The sequence below is a fragment of the Peromyscus californicus genome, unplaced genomic scaffold, assembly GCF_007827085.1.
Source record: "Peromyscus californicus insignis strain IS unplaced genomic scaffold, ASM782708v3 Scaffold_22__1_contigs__length_63687245, whole genome shotgun sequence".
Classification (NCBI taxonomy): Eukaryota; Metazoa; Chordata; class Mammalia; order Rodentia; family Cricetidae; genus Peromyscus; species Peromyscus californicus.
Genome location: NW_026294525.1, coordinates 49,704,220 through 49,720,318, shown reverse-complemented (window position 1 = coordinate 49,720,318; position 16,099 = coordinate 49,704,220). Strand labels below are relative to the sequence as shown.

At 44.9% G+C, this 16,099-nt stretch overlaps 1 protein-coding gene across 1 annotated transcript in view; it reads left to right on the top strand.

Moving 5' to 3' along the window:
- Window positions 1-13,840: 13,840 nt before the first annotated feature.
- The window catches only part of Sim1 (SIM bHLH transcription factor 1), a 76,919-nt gene continuing 74,660 nt past the window's right edge, over window positions 13,841-16,099 (top strand). Inside the window, exon 1 of the mRNA XM_052750653.1 lies at window positions 13,841-14,423. Within this exon, the coding sequence (XP_052606613.1) occupies window positions 14,249-14,423 (175 nt within the window). The 5' untranslated portion in view covers window positions 13,841-14,248. The remainder of the gene's footprint in view (window positions 14,424-16,099) is intronic.

Sequence of the window (16,099 nt, the reverse complement as noted above, 5' to 3'; positions counted from 1 at the left end):
CAGGGTTGGAGAGATGGCTCAATGGTTTAGAGCATGTGTTGCCCTTTCAGATTCCTAACAAAAAGATGGGGGATCACAACTATCTGTAACTCCACTTCCAGGGGATCCAACACCCTCTTCTGGACCCTGAGGGCAACAGGCATGGATGTGGTGCACATCCATGCAGGGAAAACACTTATAAATGGACAATAGAGTAAATGACTCTAAAAGAAAAGAGACAACACTTATTGGGATTTACATCACAGTGGGTAAAAGCACAACAGGCTTGATAGATTGTCCTTGGCCAAACTCTGGTCCTTATAACTTGAGGCAAGATTCTCTCTCTCTCTCTCTCTCTCTCTCTCTCTCTCTCTCTCTCTCTCTCTCTCTCTCTCTCTCACACACACACACACACACACACACACACACACACACATACACATACACACACACACACACACACACACACACATACACACACACACACACACACACATTTCTACTGTTCCTATCTATAATAGTGGTACCTAGTTCATAGCTTTGTCAAGAAGATCAAATGAAATTGTGTTTAGCCCAGGGCATGATAGGTAGTACAGTCTTTATATGTATAACTTATTTATTTTTAATTTTTATGTGCATTGGTGTTTTGCTTGCATGTATGGCTGTGAGAGGTATTGGATCCCCTGGAACTGGAGTTACAGACAGTTGTGAGCTGCCATGTAGGTGCTGGGAAATGAACTAAGATCCTCTGTGAGAGCAGCCAGTGCTCTTAATCACTGAGCCATCTCTCCAGCCCTGATAGTGCAGTCTTTTATATGGCAGATAACACTGTGTTTTTGCCCATAGATTCTAGTATATTAAAGCTGCAAAGAACTCACAATAGATGAGCAATTGTCTATTAAGAGGTCAGGTCAAGATAACCAAGCTCGGATATAAAACAAGACCTGTGTTCTTTCCTCCACTGATCAGCATCATTTAGGTGTGTAAAAGGCAGCATGTCCATACAGATCCGTGCAGAGTATTAAAGAACACGGTTTACTTTCTAAGTAAATAGATCTTTGTATTATAAAGTCCAAATACTTTGGTTAAATAAGAAACTATAATAAACTATTTAAGAAAATTTTCATTTCATAAAAGTTAATCTGGTTTGTGGTAACAAAAGAATTATTGCCTAAAATCCCAGTTTGTTCAGTTCTCAGGAGAATAATGACGACAAACACGTGGAAAGCCATTTGTTTTTTTACTTGTTTGTTTAGTTAGAAGGACGTTATGTACATATGTATACATGTATGTATGTATCATGCATGCATGCATTTATGTATTTTGCCTATTTTGCCATGGTGGAAACCTTGTAATAAAAGTGCCCACCTATAGGTGGCAGGCATGCACTATTGGCACTCTGTCCTTGAGTGCCTTTGCTAACATATGCCACTGGGGATGGAGATAAAAGGGAAATTTTAAGAAAGAAAAGGAGAAACCTAAAAGAATATGGGGGGAAATTTTCTCACATGAACTTAAAATAGGAAAAAGCACATAATAATTTATAAGTTGATTAGATTCTTATGCAAAATAGCCTTATGGAATTACCCAAGTGTATTCATTCAGAATAAATTTTTCAGAGTTCCTACAAAACAGCATGCCCTGGCTTGGAATGAGAAAGACATACTTTTACCCTGAGAGCCCAGACAGCCTGAGTCCTTCCACCTGCAAGCACATCCAGTGCAAGCCCTTGCTGCCAATAGCTATAGTCCTTGATTTTACAGATGAGAAGACCACAAAAGGTCAAAAATAACAGGATAAAGGCAGTCAAGCTGCGCTGTGAAGCTTGTCTCTGCTATGAAAGTCAGAAAGGGACAAAGGGATCCACAACCTGTGAGTAAGACTATGAAATTTGTTGGAGGAGTGCCACTCTCGGAGATGAGCTGGTCCTTTCAGATTAGAATGGCCTCAGTGGGCTAAGACCTGTCCTTACCCTAGCCAACCACACTCATTTCCTAACCAGAGGAGGCATGTTTCCCAGAGTGAGGGACAGGACCTCCTGGATCCTCTTAGCAAGACAGAAAATAATTTATCTCACTATCAAGAAAACTACTCCCTCCACCTTACTTTAATTTTTTAAATATAACAACTTTGCTTTAATGAAACAATGTGTTTCATTAAAACAGCATTGCAGCTAGGTGTGGTGACTGACACGTGCCTGTGATCTCAGTACTTGGGACTTAGAGACAAGAAGATCAGGATCTTGTTACATTGCTGCATCTGTGTGTGTTACCGAAGATACGTTTTTAGAACATTTGCTGGACCAAAGCATATATTCCGTTTAAACTTTAATGACTACTGTTAAATTGTTTGCTACCAAGGCCAAACCTGTCTTTCTTTAGTTGAAGCTCTCTCCGTTCCTCTCTTGCTTTCCACCTTACACTAGGCTACTTTTATTCCATGTTTTCACTTCCTTCTCCTTCACACCAAGTCTATATAGTTCATCACAAATCCCTGCTGGATAGCCTGGAAAGCATGCCCTGACTCTACCCACTTTTCAACACTGCCACTGTTCCTCCAGGTGGAAACTCTGGTCTTCCTTGGAGTGGACACCTCCAATCTCACTTCCCTTCAAACTGCTCTCAACACAAGAACCATAGAGACTTGGAGTGTTAAAACCAAGTGAGATCTTTCAAACCTGCTCGAGATCCTGAAAACTGTCCTTATTCATCTCTGAGTGAAATCTTACGATGGTTTCTAGGGTCCTATGTGGTGATTCTCCCCCGCCATACACACACACACACACACACACACACACACACACACACACACACACACACACACTTCATGCACACATATATGCACATGCACACACATAAGTGCTAGTATAACTGGAGGAAGCTGAGTAAGTAAGGCTGTGAATTGTAGCAGTGTCACCTTGCACTAAGGTTATAAAAGAGGTTAGCACTGAAGCAGGCTAGATGAAAGGCACTCCATAACTTCCTACAAATCTGTGATTATTTCAAAATGAAAGTTAAGAAAAAAGCTTTAGGAAGAAGTCAGTGCCTCCTCCTTCAGACCATAAATGTTTCTGCTTCCTTGACTTTAATTGGAATATTTGACTAATTATATCAAATATTCTGCCTAGGAATAGTGTGGCTATTTGTCTATGTGTTTTTTTCTCAGAAGCCCACTAGCTCTCTGTCCTCTAGACTTCCCATTTAGGAAAGAAGGGAGATGTCATCTATCCCCTTTTCTCAGGATTCTAAATTCATAGAGACTTCAACCTCAGTTCCATATGGAAATGCGGACGTGATAAGCCCTCTTTCCCTGAGCACCCCACACTTCAGTCACCCTGTACGCGATTAGTTCAGTCTCACTGGCCAGGTTCAGCTCATTGTGAAAAGATGTGAAAGTTCGGGCTGGAGAGATGGCTCAGTGGTTAAGAGCACCGACTACTCTTCCAGAGGTCCTGAGTTCAATTCCCAGCAACCACATGGTGGCTCACAACCACCTGTAATGAGGTCTGGTGCCCTCTTCTGGCCTGCAGTCACATATGCTGTATACATAATAAATAAATGAATCTTAAAAAAAAAAAAAAAAAAAAAAAAAAAGATGTGAAAGGTCCTTATGATCGATAGTGTTGGTGATCATCGAGGAGCATTGCTAATTACAAGTCAACACTAATTTATACTTGACGTCAAATTTCAAATTAGTCAAAGCTAGAGAGACTTTTTAAAGTTACTTTTTGGAAGTATGTAACTATTTAATAGCATTTTCAAAATAGACATACTTAGTTATTTTGAAAGCATTTTCCTCTGAATTTGGCCAATCTATTTTCAAACTGCTTTGCACATGATGATATACAGCCCCTGATAAGACACTCTTTGAGTGCTCCCCATACCACATACAGCTCCTGATAAGACACTCCTATTAGTGTTCCACACACCATACAGCTCCTGATAAGACACTCTTGTGAGTGCTCCCCACACCTGTGTACTTGTCTCTTTTCCTCCATTGTAACATTTACTTTTCTTTTCCCCATTCTCTTTGGAATGTGCCCTCACAACTTGCTATGTCATTTCTATTCTTTCAGTTGCTTGGAATAAAACCCTCTTGATCACCCATTCACCACTGAAACTCCTGCGTGATTTCTCCCAAAGCAGCACACAGCCTTGGCTATACAAGGCAGGAGACAATGGTAGGGCTGGTGCTAAACCAGACAGTGCCTTCACACAAATTAGGGAAAGATGCACACTCTGAGTAGAATATAGAACTAAGACAGAGCCAAATGTCAGCGTTTGCCTGCAGAAGAGGTACAGCCTTCCCAGTGGGACCCAGGAGCTCTGGAAATGGACCAGGAATACAGACTTGGCTGGTCTTTACCACTGCATATAATTCCATCATCACCTTGCCAATATATTCAAGAGCAGTTGCTTGACTTATTTGAGATACAGATCACCTACCCACCCACCTAGGACACAATAAAAAAAATTACAAAACAGTTAGACAATAGGTCTTATAACCCTGTCCTGAAACAGGTTTCTTCATCATGCCAGTGTTGTTAATACTCGTGGGAAACCAGAATATCCCTCTGTTTTAGCACAACATCAGACAGGTTTTTTTTTTCTCTTTAATTGGAAAGAGGAGTGTTGGCTACTCATGTCTTACATAAGCTTTCTACTCCAATGCAGTGATCTGTCACTAGCATCCTAACACCAAAACCTGCTGTCAGGAGCCTGGTTGATGCATGGACTGCAGTTGAATGAGAACATTTGACTCTCTGTCATTTTGCAGTGGAATATGCCTCCCAGATTTTCTACACAATGTGGTACCATCTTTGGGCATTTCTCATTCAGTGTTTGTCTCTGTCAGCTAGTCTTAAAATTGGGCCAGAAATACTTGACAAATCACTAGCTGCCTCGTGGTTACAGGTGGTGACATATCCCTGCTGTAGCTGCTTATCCATGAAACTGGAGATTAACACTTTCTTCCTGAGATGTAAACTAGGGAAAACCCCACATAAAGCACCAGCGTTGGGCAGAATATCAGACAGTCAATTTTCAACTGAAATGCCCGTTATTAGAAGTCATGTGGAGTCAGGAGTTGCCATGGAATCCATTTGGGTCTAAACCAGCTCCTCCTGCTGGAATAGTTTCTCATTATCATGTCTTTCTGATGGGAGGGGTCAGGATGGGAAGGAAAAAGAATGTTGTTCAGTATCTATAAGGAAATGGATTATAACTCTACTGTACTTTCATCCCCAAAGGAACAAGCAATTAAAATTTTTAAGAAGAGCTAGTAGAGATTTTTATTGTCCGTTTTATTGCTGTCTGGTTTGCTATCAATTTGTTTTCCCTATGGCTATGGATTGTTTAAGGAGAACACATGATGGCTTATGGTATGATATTTACCATTGCAAACAAATTATTGGATCTCCAGGAGAGAAAAAAATACAAAAGCAGATCTAAGCCTTGATAGGCTGCACACTTACAGTGCCTGTGTTGTCTTTTCTTCTCTCCTATGTACCTTTTTTATTTAGATTATTAACCAAGCCATTATGGCTTTTCTTCCAGTAAAACTGCTTGTTAGGACGGAGTTATCCCCTTGTTTCCTCCATGTTATTCATTCCACTCATGAGAAGTAATAGTGTGGCATATGCTAATCCTTGAGTTGTTTCTGTGATAAAGTCCCCATGTGGTTGCAAGTAAAATACAGAAACAGGTTGATCAAATGTCAACTTGGGGCAACTGAATTTCAAAACACACAGAATTCAGAAATTAGAAAGTATGTTAACATATGTATAATATAATTGGTTATAATGAGTCAGAAGATCTGCTGGATGAAGAAACATTGGGATTATGTTTGCATATTTAACTCACTCTGTGTTTTGCATTAGACAATGTGAAGTGTGTTCTATTTAAAACAAAAGAAAAGAAAGTGTGGATAGCTGACTCCTGAATTTTGAACACTCTTATCTCAATTTAAAGCTAGGTCCCGTTTTTTTTTTTGTTTGTTTGTTTGTTTGTTTTCTTATCTAAGGGATTATGGTCCACCTGAGAACCAAGAAGCCTCCATCCTCTAATGTTTTGGAGTTGACAGCTCACAGGAGATGAATAGAAAGAACTCCTAGAATGAATCTCTCTAACAATACTAACTGATACTTTTCACCTGCCAGATAGGAAAGAGTTAAAATATGGCTCATTGCAAGGTTGTTCCACTTTTACTCGTTGCTTGTGGGAATGTCAATTAGGACAGCTTTCCTGGAGAGCAAGTTAACACTGCTGAACACAGACAGGTACATGTCCATGTACCCTTTGACCCAGCCACTCTGCTTTTAAGAATCTGTAGATAGGTAAATGACATGGGCACAGTGCTGCTCATGGCAACATTGTGATAACAACAAGAGAAAACAAATATGAATGCCCTCAGTGAGTGACAGGTAAAATAATTTTTACTAGTACATATCCTTAAAATGAATGCTACATGGATGATTTAAAAAAGAAAGAATGGGGAAGCTGTCTGAATACTGTCATAAAGTGAAAATTTAAGGTGCAGAACAATGTATAAAATCAATCATAATGTTTGCTTGAATATGCATAAGGAAGTCCCAACGCTAAGGGCTAAGCAGCTGTACAGCAGCAAACACAGGCTGACAGTCCAAATGCTATGCATCTTGCTTTAAATGGCATCTAATAATCTGAATTTCCAGGTAGGCCAGGGGTTAAGACAAGCAATGGTTCTGGTAACCTAATGTCTGTATTTTCCACTCATCTTTAGGGTGGAAGGACATTACAGGAGGAGCACTGAGGAGTGGACAGGTTCTATCCCAGTGTAGTAGGACAAGCTCATAGGGTTGAGGAAATTGGCTCAAAACAGTTGCCAAGGCATGCACATAATGTACTTCCTTATGAGCCAACCTGAAGTCTGCCTGAGGGCCTAGCAACATCCCAGTAGTAAAGCTCTGACTTTTGAACAAATAACCTTTTCCAAAACCTCTCTATAGGTCTCCTAAAGGGGCTCAGCAGCCACATATGTTAACTGTCACTTCTTTTATAATCAGAGGGGAAAATAAACAGAATAATAGTGATTATATGATAATGAATCTACCCTAAATTGTACCTATCTTTTTGTATTGGTGAAATTGTAAAATATAATTTTTATTTTATTTTTTTTTTTTTTGTCTTTCAAAAAAGGGCTTCTCTGTGTAATCCTTGTTGTCCTGGAACTCATGGCCTGAAACATAGAGATCTGCCTGCCTCTGCCTCCTGAGTGCTGGAATTAAAGGTGTATGCTACCACCATTCAGTGTAAAATATAATTTTTGATGTTTCCTTAAGGAAGAAGGGACTCATGAAAATATTACAAAAATACCCACAGGCCAGTTTAGTTCAGATTTCACAATGTGATGTGAGAGGAGGGGCAACAGCTCTTCCAGGGAAGATATAAAGCCAATGCATCAAGGCAGGGCCTCTTCCTCTCTTGACACTTTCCTGCCTCTAGCATCATAGATGCACACCTGGAACACTTCACTGTTTATCTTTCTTTAAACCATAGGGAAGGCACTGGAGAGGTAGCTCAGTTGGTAGAGGGCTTGCTTTGAATGCATGAGGATCTGGGTTCGATGCCCAGTACTGGGCGAACAAATAAGCAACTGAAACTGCTGGGTAGTGACCAAAGGTGCCAGCTGCCGGGACTGCAGGTCTGAGTTCAATCACAGGCCCCACAGGGTGGAAAGAACTTACTTCCATAAGTTCCCTCTGACCTCCACAGATGCACCCGCCCACCCATACACAGGAAATAAAGTCTTGGAGAAAAGAAATGAGGAAAATCAATGCCCATCTGCTATTGTGTGTTTTTTACATGACCTGTCCCAAACTCTCTGTCTTCCTTGTAGCATAGCTGAGAATCCTGAACCCCGGAGCATTCTGATGATGCCTTGAGCACAGCTCTGTTTTCCTGAGGCCAAAGTCCCCACAGAAGAGTGATCTGAGCTAGGGTTGTGGTGCATGCCTTGAATCCCTGCACTGAGGAAGCAGAGGCAGGTGGTGTCTATGAGTTTGAAATCTACACAGTGAATTCCAGGCCAGCTGGTGCTACATAATAAGACCTTGTCGGGAAGGAAGGAAAGAAGGAAGGAGGGAGGGAGGGAGGGAGGGAGGGAGGGAGGGAGGGAGGGAGGGAAGAAAGGGAGGAAAGGAGGAAGGAAGGAGAAAAAAGTGATCTGAGGAGATGGCTTGGCACTTCTTTACCCTTGTTTGGGGGCTATCCTCCTTTCTGAGGAAGCAGCACCCAAATAGCAGAGAACCTCTCCTTGCTCATGGGCCTAGATAGCCATATCACTTTATGCTCATTTATCCCTCAGCAGCAGGCTCATCACGGGAAACCTCAACCCCTTAAGGCTTCTCAAGGAGTTTCCAAATGTAGTTCCTTTACTAGTCACAGCAGTGCACTTGGTAAGTGACAGTGATGATGGAAGTGGTCTTGGCATTCAATATTTGAATCCACCTGCATGGAGACTCCCAGCGATGGCACTCCCAGGTCAGAGACAGGCCTAGGATAGCAGTCAGGTAGGTTCTCTAGGGGAATAAGGCAACAGCTACTTGAGGTTCCTGAATTAGTGACAGTTTCCTAGTATCCAGACTGGTCCCAGAAGCCCTAAGTGCCAGGGATGGAGCCGGTGGCCCTAGCTGAAGTCATTACCCAGTTTTTTCTGGCTATCAGACTTGCAGGGGGATGTATTCTGCTGCCTGCCACAGGATTTCAGATTATTATATCAGTGTGGGGTTAAAGGACCACGCTTAAACACTTCCTTCTGCCCCCAGCCCTGCCACAAGTTACCCAGACAATTGGCTGGGTCTGGAAGTAGGCAACCGGCTTACTTATTTGAAGGGATCCACCACACCCTTACCTGCACTTCTTAAAGTGTTCCCGGCTAGGCTGGCAATGTAGTTTGGGGTGGGCTGGCACACTAGCAGCTGGAAGAAAAACAACTGGGGCTTAGGGAAGGAGAAAACCTTCCAGAAGGCTAACCCAAAGACCCCCAAAGCCCTGAGAGATTGGCATTAGAGTACTGGAGATGCCCAACCTCGGACCCTTCACCTTTTCCCAGGCCACTGACTTCGCTCAGTCCCTCCCTGCCCGAAATCACTGGCTTGTCTCAGCCAATTTATCTAGAGATCTCACAGTTAAGAAACCAGTTAGTAACCACTTCTCTTGCTTCCCAGTGTCCCGCTGAATTAGGTACGCATCATTCCTAACTCAATTTCTGGAAAGAGGCAATGCGGAACGTGTCCATTCTCTGAGCAGTAGGCTCCCATCAGTGTATAGCTTCAGAACGCGCATAATCCCTTTTCTTTGCAGCCATAGCTTTTAAACAAATGTTTATTTTAAAGCGTAAAAGTTGTGCCTGCCTATACAACGATGAACAACAGAAGCAGCACTCACTAGTAAGCAGCCAATTCAAGGTTGTATTTTAGTCTACAGTTTCAAAATGTGAATGGAAAATATCCAGAATGTTCAGAGAAACGATATAAAATCCTTACTTGCGTTCATCATTCTTGTATTTCAAGTTGATATTTTTCCCAATGTGTGGCCACTGAAGCAAATACTTTTCTGATAATTCGAAGGTCAATTAAGGTAGATATGTGGGTAACAACTCAGAAAGCTGTCTCTCTACCTCTCTCTGCCTCTCCTTCCCACCCTCCCTACCCACTTTCAGAGATTCCTGATTAGAGAAGAAACATTTATTGCAATTTCTAAAATATTAATTTTGACACTGTTTTTGGAGGTTTCTTGTTTTTTATGACAGGCTCACCCCACAAGAGGGGCAAAGAGTCCTTCAATATCACAGCAACTTCAAAATCTACCTCTAGGTCCAAGATAGGATTAAAATCAGCATGTGTTTGTAGAAGAAAAATGTAACTATTTCTGAAGACCTTAGTATTTTCCTAAATTGTTCCGTGGTAGAGAGTTAAGCACTGCATAGAACATATTTAGTTGCTTAACGCGGCCATCTTCAGGGTTTGTATCGATTATGCCTTTCATCCTGATCTTGCCATTAATTAAAATCCTTTTCTATGTTCTTTGTACACCTGAGAAGTGCATGCGTGTCTTTGGCAGCCTGACAGGAGTCGTTAGGATGTAGGTCTAGGATGCGCAGATGATTGCAAATGGCACGAAGGCTTAAAGGAGGCATGAGAAAAGTCTGTGCCCGCTCAGGGGTCAGCACCACAATGCATGCTCGGGCTGCTGGGCTGAAACCCAGATCGGCTAATTGTCCTGGGATTCCCTTCAGCGTTCACTTGTTCGTGTACAACCTCAGCTCGAGCGAGCGTCTCTAGCTTGGACTTTACCTGAGATCTGAGATCGAGAAAGGTCAGCCCGTCCTCCCGGTCGAGGCCCCGCCCCGGCTATCCCGACTGGGTTGGCAGCACAGGCTCCGCCAGTTCCCGAATCCACTCGGGGAACCTGCTGTGCCCGCGCGACCACAGCCCCTGGCATCTGCAGACGAAGCCAGAGAGCCCGTCACGCCACCACGGGCTCCCGCTGGCCAGCTTCCGGGTGCCCTTGCGGAGAGGGACTCCCAGAAGAATGCTGTGGCCACCCCGCCTGGCTGTTAGTCCTACTGAGAGAGGGGAGGAGGGGCTTAGAACATTTTAGTTTTGGGATCCTGCTCCTAAAATCTCTGTGCTTCGGGAAGCGACTAGACAGCACAGACCTATGCTTGGCAGCAGTGGATCATGCATCCGCGGGTCTCTTTCTTCTTGCGTTGGGAAATAAGTGGATAGAGTTAGCCCTCAGACTCAGGAAACTTGTTTAAAATTTCCCACGCGAGCGCAAGCACGTGGGTGACACCTGAGGTTGGGGCTCCCAGCTGGTGTCCCTCGCTGTCAGCGGGCGGGGTCCAGGTGCCTGGCGTGGGAGCCAAGGAGGCCAGTTCCAGCTCAAAGATTAGAAAAACAGGTGGTACGTTGCCTGGCTAATTCAGTCTTTTGGTAAACGAAGCTCTGATAGTTGTGTGCTGAAGACTTAGCGAGGGGCGGTCACCTCTGGGTCGGGCATTGACTATATTAAAAGAGATCTCCTGGCTTAGTGGGCAGCTGAGCTTCGGGGGGACTTTGGAGGGACTTGACCGCATCCTCAGTACACTTGTTTTTCCGTCAAGACTCCCAATCTCATTTTGCCCCGCTTTCCCCTAAGGCAAAATACTAAATTCCTCTTCAAAGGCGTCCTTTGGATAAGCCTGGCCTCCGCAGACTCCTCCGTCAACCCCCACAGAGGGTAGGTTCGGGTTTCAGACCCCAGAGAGGCACTTGCACAGCCTGCGCTTCGTTTGAAGTAGAGATGGGGTGTGAAGCAAAGGCTGGCTGCACAAATCCTGTGCAGAACACAGTCAGAGCAGAAAACCCGCTGCTTAGTTTGGTGGCTGGTCTTATCCTGAGTTCTGTGCAGGTTAGTGGAAAAGGAAGTCACCAAAGGTTTCACACACACACACACACACACACACACACACACACACACACACACGCCATCACACACATCATACAGTAAGGAACTTGACATTATCTGGTCTTAATGGAATCTTGCATTAGAGCCACAGGACACCTCTACCTCTCTGCTCATTTCCCATTGACAGTGTTTCTTTAGATGAACGATGGTCCGAACCCACCCAGATTCGGGCCTCTGAGTGGCCACAGCCACTGAGGAAATGACTCCTCCTTCTGGATTATAGCCCTGTTAGCTGGTTCCAGTTTTGAAAGACCTACACAGTCTTAGTTTAGTTCTTTTTCTTTTTCCCCAAATCGTTCACATTTTTTTCAGGTGTCGCTCAGATGTGTAATTATTCTCCACACATTGTCCTAGGAGCTTATTGCCATTGGGAGACAAGGAGATAGAAGATCTCTTATTTTTCAACGAACACTTTTCAACGAACACTTTTAAAGGTGACTCTCACGACTCTCTTTGGAGAATTTATTTTTCTCAGAGGCACAAAGAGGAGCAGAACCCACGGTTTCCACTGAGCTGCTGACTTCTAAGGCTTGCGAAACCTAGGATGGTGTCTGTGAGCTGCCTTGTCTTAAGGGAAACTTAGCTTTTTTTTTTTTTTTTTTTTTTTTCATTGCGATCTGTTGTCTTTTTTTTGAGATGACCAAAAGGGAAGGCTCTTAAAACTGGAGGGTCTCTAAACTACAGTTTTTTTTTTTTTTTTCAGAAACAGATCTTGTAAGTTCGTTTGAGAATTGGTGGGAAATGTATACCTTTCAAGTTCCCTCAGACTGTGCCCACTCTAGAAGGAATATTCAGATTTGTCTTTTGTTTCTTGAAATAAAACCCGCAGAGTTGCCCAACGGTTTAGATAACAACGCTGTGAGACGTCTATCTGTATGTCAGTCGTTCCAGCATTCTGGCCTCAAATATCACCTCCTTTCCCCGACAGCCCACTCTCTGCTTCCCATAGGAAACTGCCCAGTAGAGCTGTCCATCGCATCAGCCACAAACGCCAATCATTTCGAAAAAGAGGCCCTTTTTTGGAATTAAAGGCAGGTATTTATTTCATCTTGCGGTGAATTCTGTCACAGTGGTGTCAGGGTAAAAATGTCCAGCGTCGGTCTCCCACACCATATCCTGCTGGCACTTGGGGCTCTGCCGTGGGCAAATCCTGGCCACCTTCTGGGTTACTGTCGCCTCCCTTCCCGGAGCCCGGGCCAGACAGCAGCCTCGGAACGCTCCCAGCCCAGGCAAGGCCGCGCAGACACCCTAGTCCAGGGAGCGCGAGTGGCGCACGGTACCCGGAAGGCCTCGGGGTTGGGAGCTGCGGCGGCAGCGGGGCAGCGGCGACCCCGTGCCCGGGGCTCATTAGGAGCGGAGCTGCCAGGAGCGTCGTAGGACCCGAGCCGCGAGCCCAGACGCGTCGGGGGTGGCTCGGGGAGCACTCGAGTCACTCAGCCCGATTGGCCAATGAGCGCCGCGCCTTGGGGCGCGCCTGACCAATAGGAAGAAGGAAGGCTTGAGAGTGGCATGGGAGAAGGGCGGGAGAAAGGGAGCCTGGGAGCGAAGTTGAAGCTAAACCCGGTAAGCTATAAAGAAGTTACAGGGGGGCGCTTTTGGCTCCCAATTAGGAACAGTACGGGCTCCTAAGCCCGACGGAGGAGGAGGACTCGGAAAACACCTCGCCCGTCCCGAGCCCGTGTCCTCCTCCTCCTGCTACCTACCCCTCCCCCATTCATGTCCCCGGGAAGGCCGCTCAGGCGCGCTCTGCGGGCTGCGGGTGACAGCAGGGAGGTTGGAGCCGAGACGCAGCCCGCGCGCCCGCAGGAGCGCAGTTAGGGGGCGGGAGCCTCGGGAGCCTCCGCGGCGCGTAAGGCCGTAAGGTAAGTGAAGCTCCAGGCGCCAAGAGCGCCAAGAGCGATGCCCGCAAGGGGCTGTCGCGCGTGCCACCTGTTAACCCTGCTCTGCAGTGGCCGGAGTATGACTGACGGACTCCCCCGGGGCTTGATGCGTAAGCGGCAATTCTCGAGGAACGCCTCAGACGTAAGCCCCGCGCGGGAGAGGCGGCCCCGGGTGGCGGGCAGTGGAGGAATTCTGCGCGGCGGAATCCGGCTTCGGCGGCCCGGGAGCTGGCTTGGGGCGCGCGGCGGGCCGAGGGCTCTGCAGACGTGCTTTTAGCCGTCGGGGCTACGTCCCGGGGGCGGCAAGAGTGACTTGCCGGCGGTCTCTGGGTCTTAAATACCCTGGGTAGCGACAAGCAGAGCGTGGGCACAGAGGCCCTTTGGGGACGTTTTGAGGAATTGCAGTGGGTGTGAGTCTAGCCAAGCCAAAGATCTCTTATGCTCTGATGTTCTTGTTTTCGTAGTGATCTGAAAGAAGTTAGTTACCTGGGATTCCTGCTCTCCACAAAACGGCTCCGAACCGTCTCCAGCGCCAGAGGGAACGAAAAGCAAACGTCGGGTATTATTATGTCGATTTTCCAAGGACAGGGGTTCTCACCACAGAACCGATGAAAAGGCTGCCTCTTCAGGAGTCCTGCCAGCGTTTTCTACTTAGAGCTCCGTAGGATTGCCGGGATTTGCTGTGGACCAGCAACTTTCTTATACTTACATCTCACGACTTCAAGAAGGTATTTTGTTTGCTGCACTGTCCAGTTCCTACCATCATTCCGGTCTCCCTGAGCAAAGTTTAGACTCTTCGTTCAAAGTTATGTGAATGTGATTGCTAATTGAAAGATAACTTTTGGTTTTGGATGAGTCTGTGGAGTTTACGTTGTAAGAAGAAAGGGAGCCCGAGACACGATGAAAGAAAAGTCTAAAAATGCTGCCCGGACGAGGAGGGAGAAAGAAAACAGTGAATTTTATGAACTGGCTAAATTACTGCCTTTACCCTCAGCCATCACCTCGCAGCTGGACAAAGCATCCATAATCAGACTCACGACCAGCTATCTCAAAATGAGAGTGGTCTTCCCAGAAGGTAAGCGGCTGTGCCTAGATTGAATTTCAAAAAAGGGGTAAGCCTACCTAGCCAGCACAGAAATGTCCTAGTGTTCGCCCTCGCGGGTTGTATTCTCTACAAAGGGAAACTTAACCAAGCTATTTGAACAGTCAGCGCCAAACGCCTCGTCTTGCCCCTTTCAGTCCCTCTCTACCTCCCCATACGTTTCTCTCCACCCCACCCGATATGTTTGGTTGGGAAGAAGCCCAATAACGCTTTTGTCAACACTTCAGATACTTGGCTCAGTTGAAAGCACTGTTAATCCAAACATGACTTTCCTTTTTATTCCTCTTATCAGAAATATATGCAGTAGAAAGCAAGAGTACTGCCCGTTTGCTTTTCTTCGTTTCTTTCCTTCTTTCTTTCTTTCTTTCTTTCTTTCTTTCTTTTTCTCTAGGTATAGATTAGACCTATATACGTGGAGCTAGGTGAGCCAGATAATAATTTCTCAAAAGGACCACAATTCTGCAAGAAGCGGGGCTTGTGCACGGACAGAATGTCCTGACTCTATCAGTCTCTTGGCTGTTTATAGTAAATTGGTTCTGAGTATTTAAGATGTTTACCAAACTGGAGCTCAGAATACCCAAGATTCAAGAAAAGCAGAGAGAACATGCAGAAATGTATCCTCAGTGTTGGGCTAGCAAAAGAATCCAAACAAATTCTTACACAGCCTAGAAGTTAGAATAACAGAGCATTAGATATGATTTCAAAATGAAATTTCAGTGACCAAGATTCATTGTGAGAAGGCAAAGCAGCCTTCACAGAACATGATCATGTGTGAAATCATCTCTACTTACCAGGAAAAGGTAATACTCACTGGGGAAGGGACATTTAATCTCCCATTTGCCGGTCCTTACTTACATCTAAATAACAAATAGAGTAGAAAAATATTTTGTTAGGGGAGGAAGTTTTGAGAATGTAAAAGACTGATTACTAGACAAACAAAACTTCTAGAGAAAGATCCGTGTTTATTTACAAATGCGAACTTTTTGACATGTTTGTTGGTTTTAGGTGTTTGTTGGGTGTTGTTTTTGATGGGGGAGTAGTTATTGCTAGGGGATGAAGTTCACTTCACTTGATCTTTGTTTAAAAGCTTGCAGAAACACTGGGAATTAGTCAGGGCCACCACACAACCTTCTGAGTAGTTGGTTTCCACCCCCAACCCCATTAGTGGAGTTATATAGCTGATTCTTTGAACATCTCTTTTCACCCTGAAATCCAGGGAGGAGAGAAATCACAGGTTAGAATACCTAGAAAGTTTTTGGGTTTATTTTTCAAGAAGAAAGGAGAAAGGACATATACACTAAAAAAAAATCACATTTCACATCCCAATTGTGCTGAGAGTTGCGATGGGAAAAATCACCATTGCGCCACACAGCCTTCTGCCTAAAAAAGAGATCTCTTTGTCTTTTCTACTGTCAGCGCCTACTTTATAAAAATAAAGCTATTTCAAACTCGGCTGGCTGCACTGTTCCTAACAGGATTATTAGCAGTGATTTGTCAGCTACTGTGGTCTCAGTGGGCTCCCTTTCTGCGTGATTTCTAGTGGGTCTCGTCAATTATCGGTGCCGATGTCGCTGGCTGTTTGATCAGAAGCAGCATATGGTGCTGCTTGTGGGGCAGCGAATAACCGCGGGAGAAGAATAGAGGGCCGA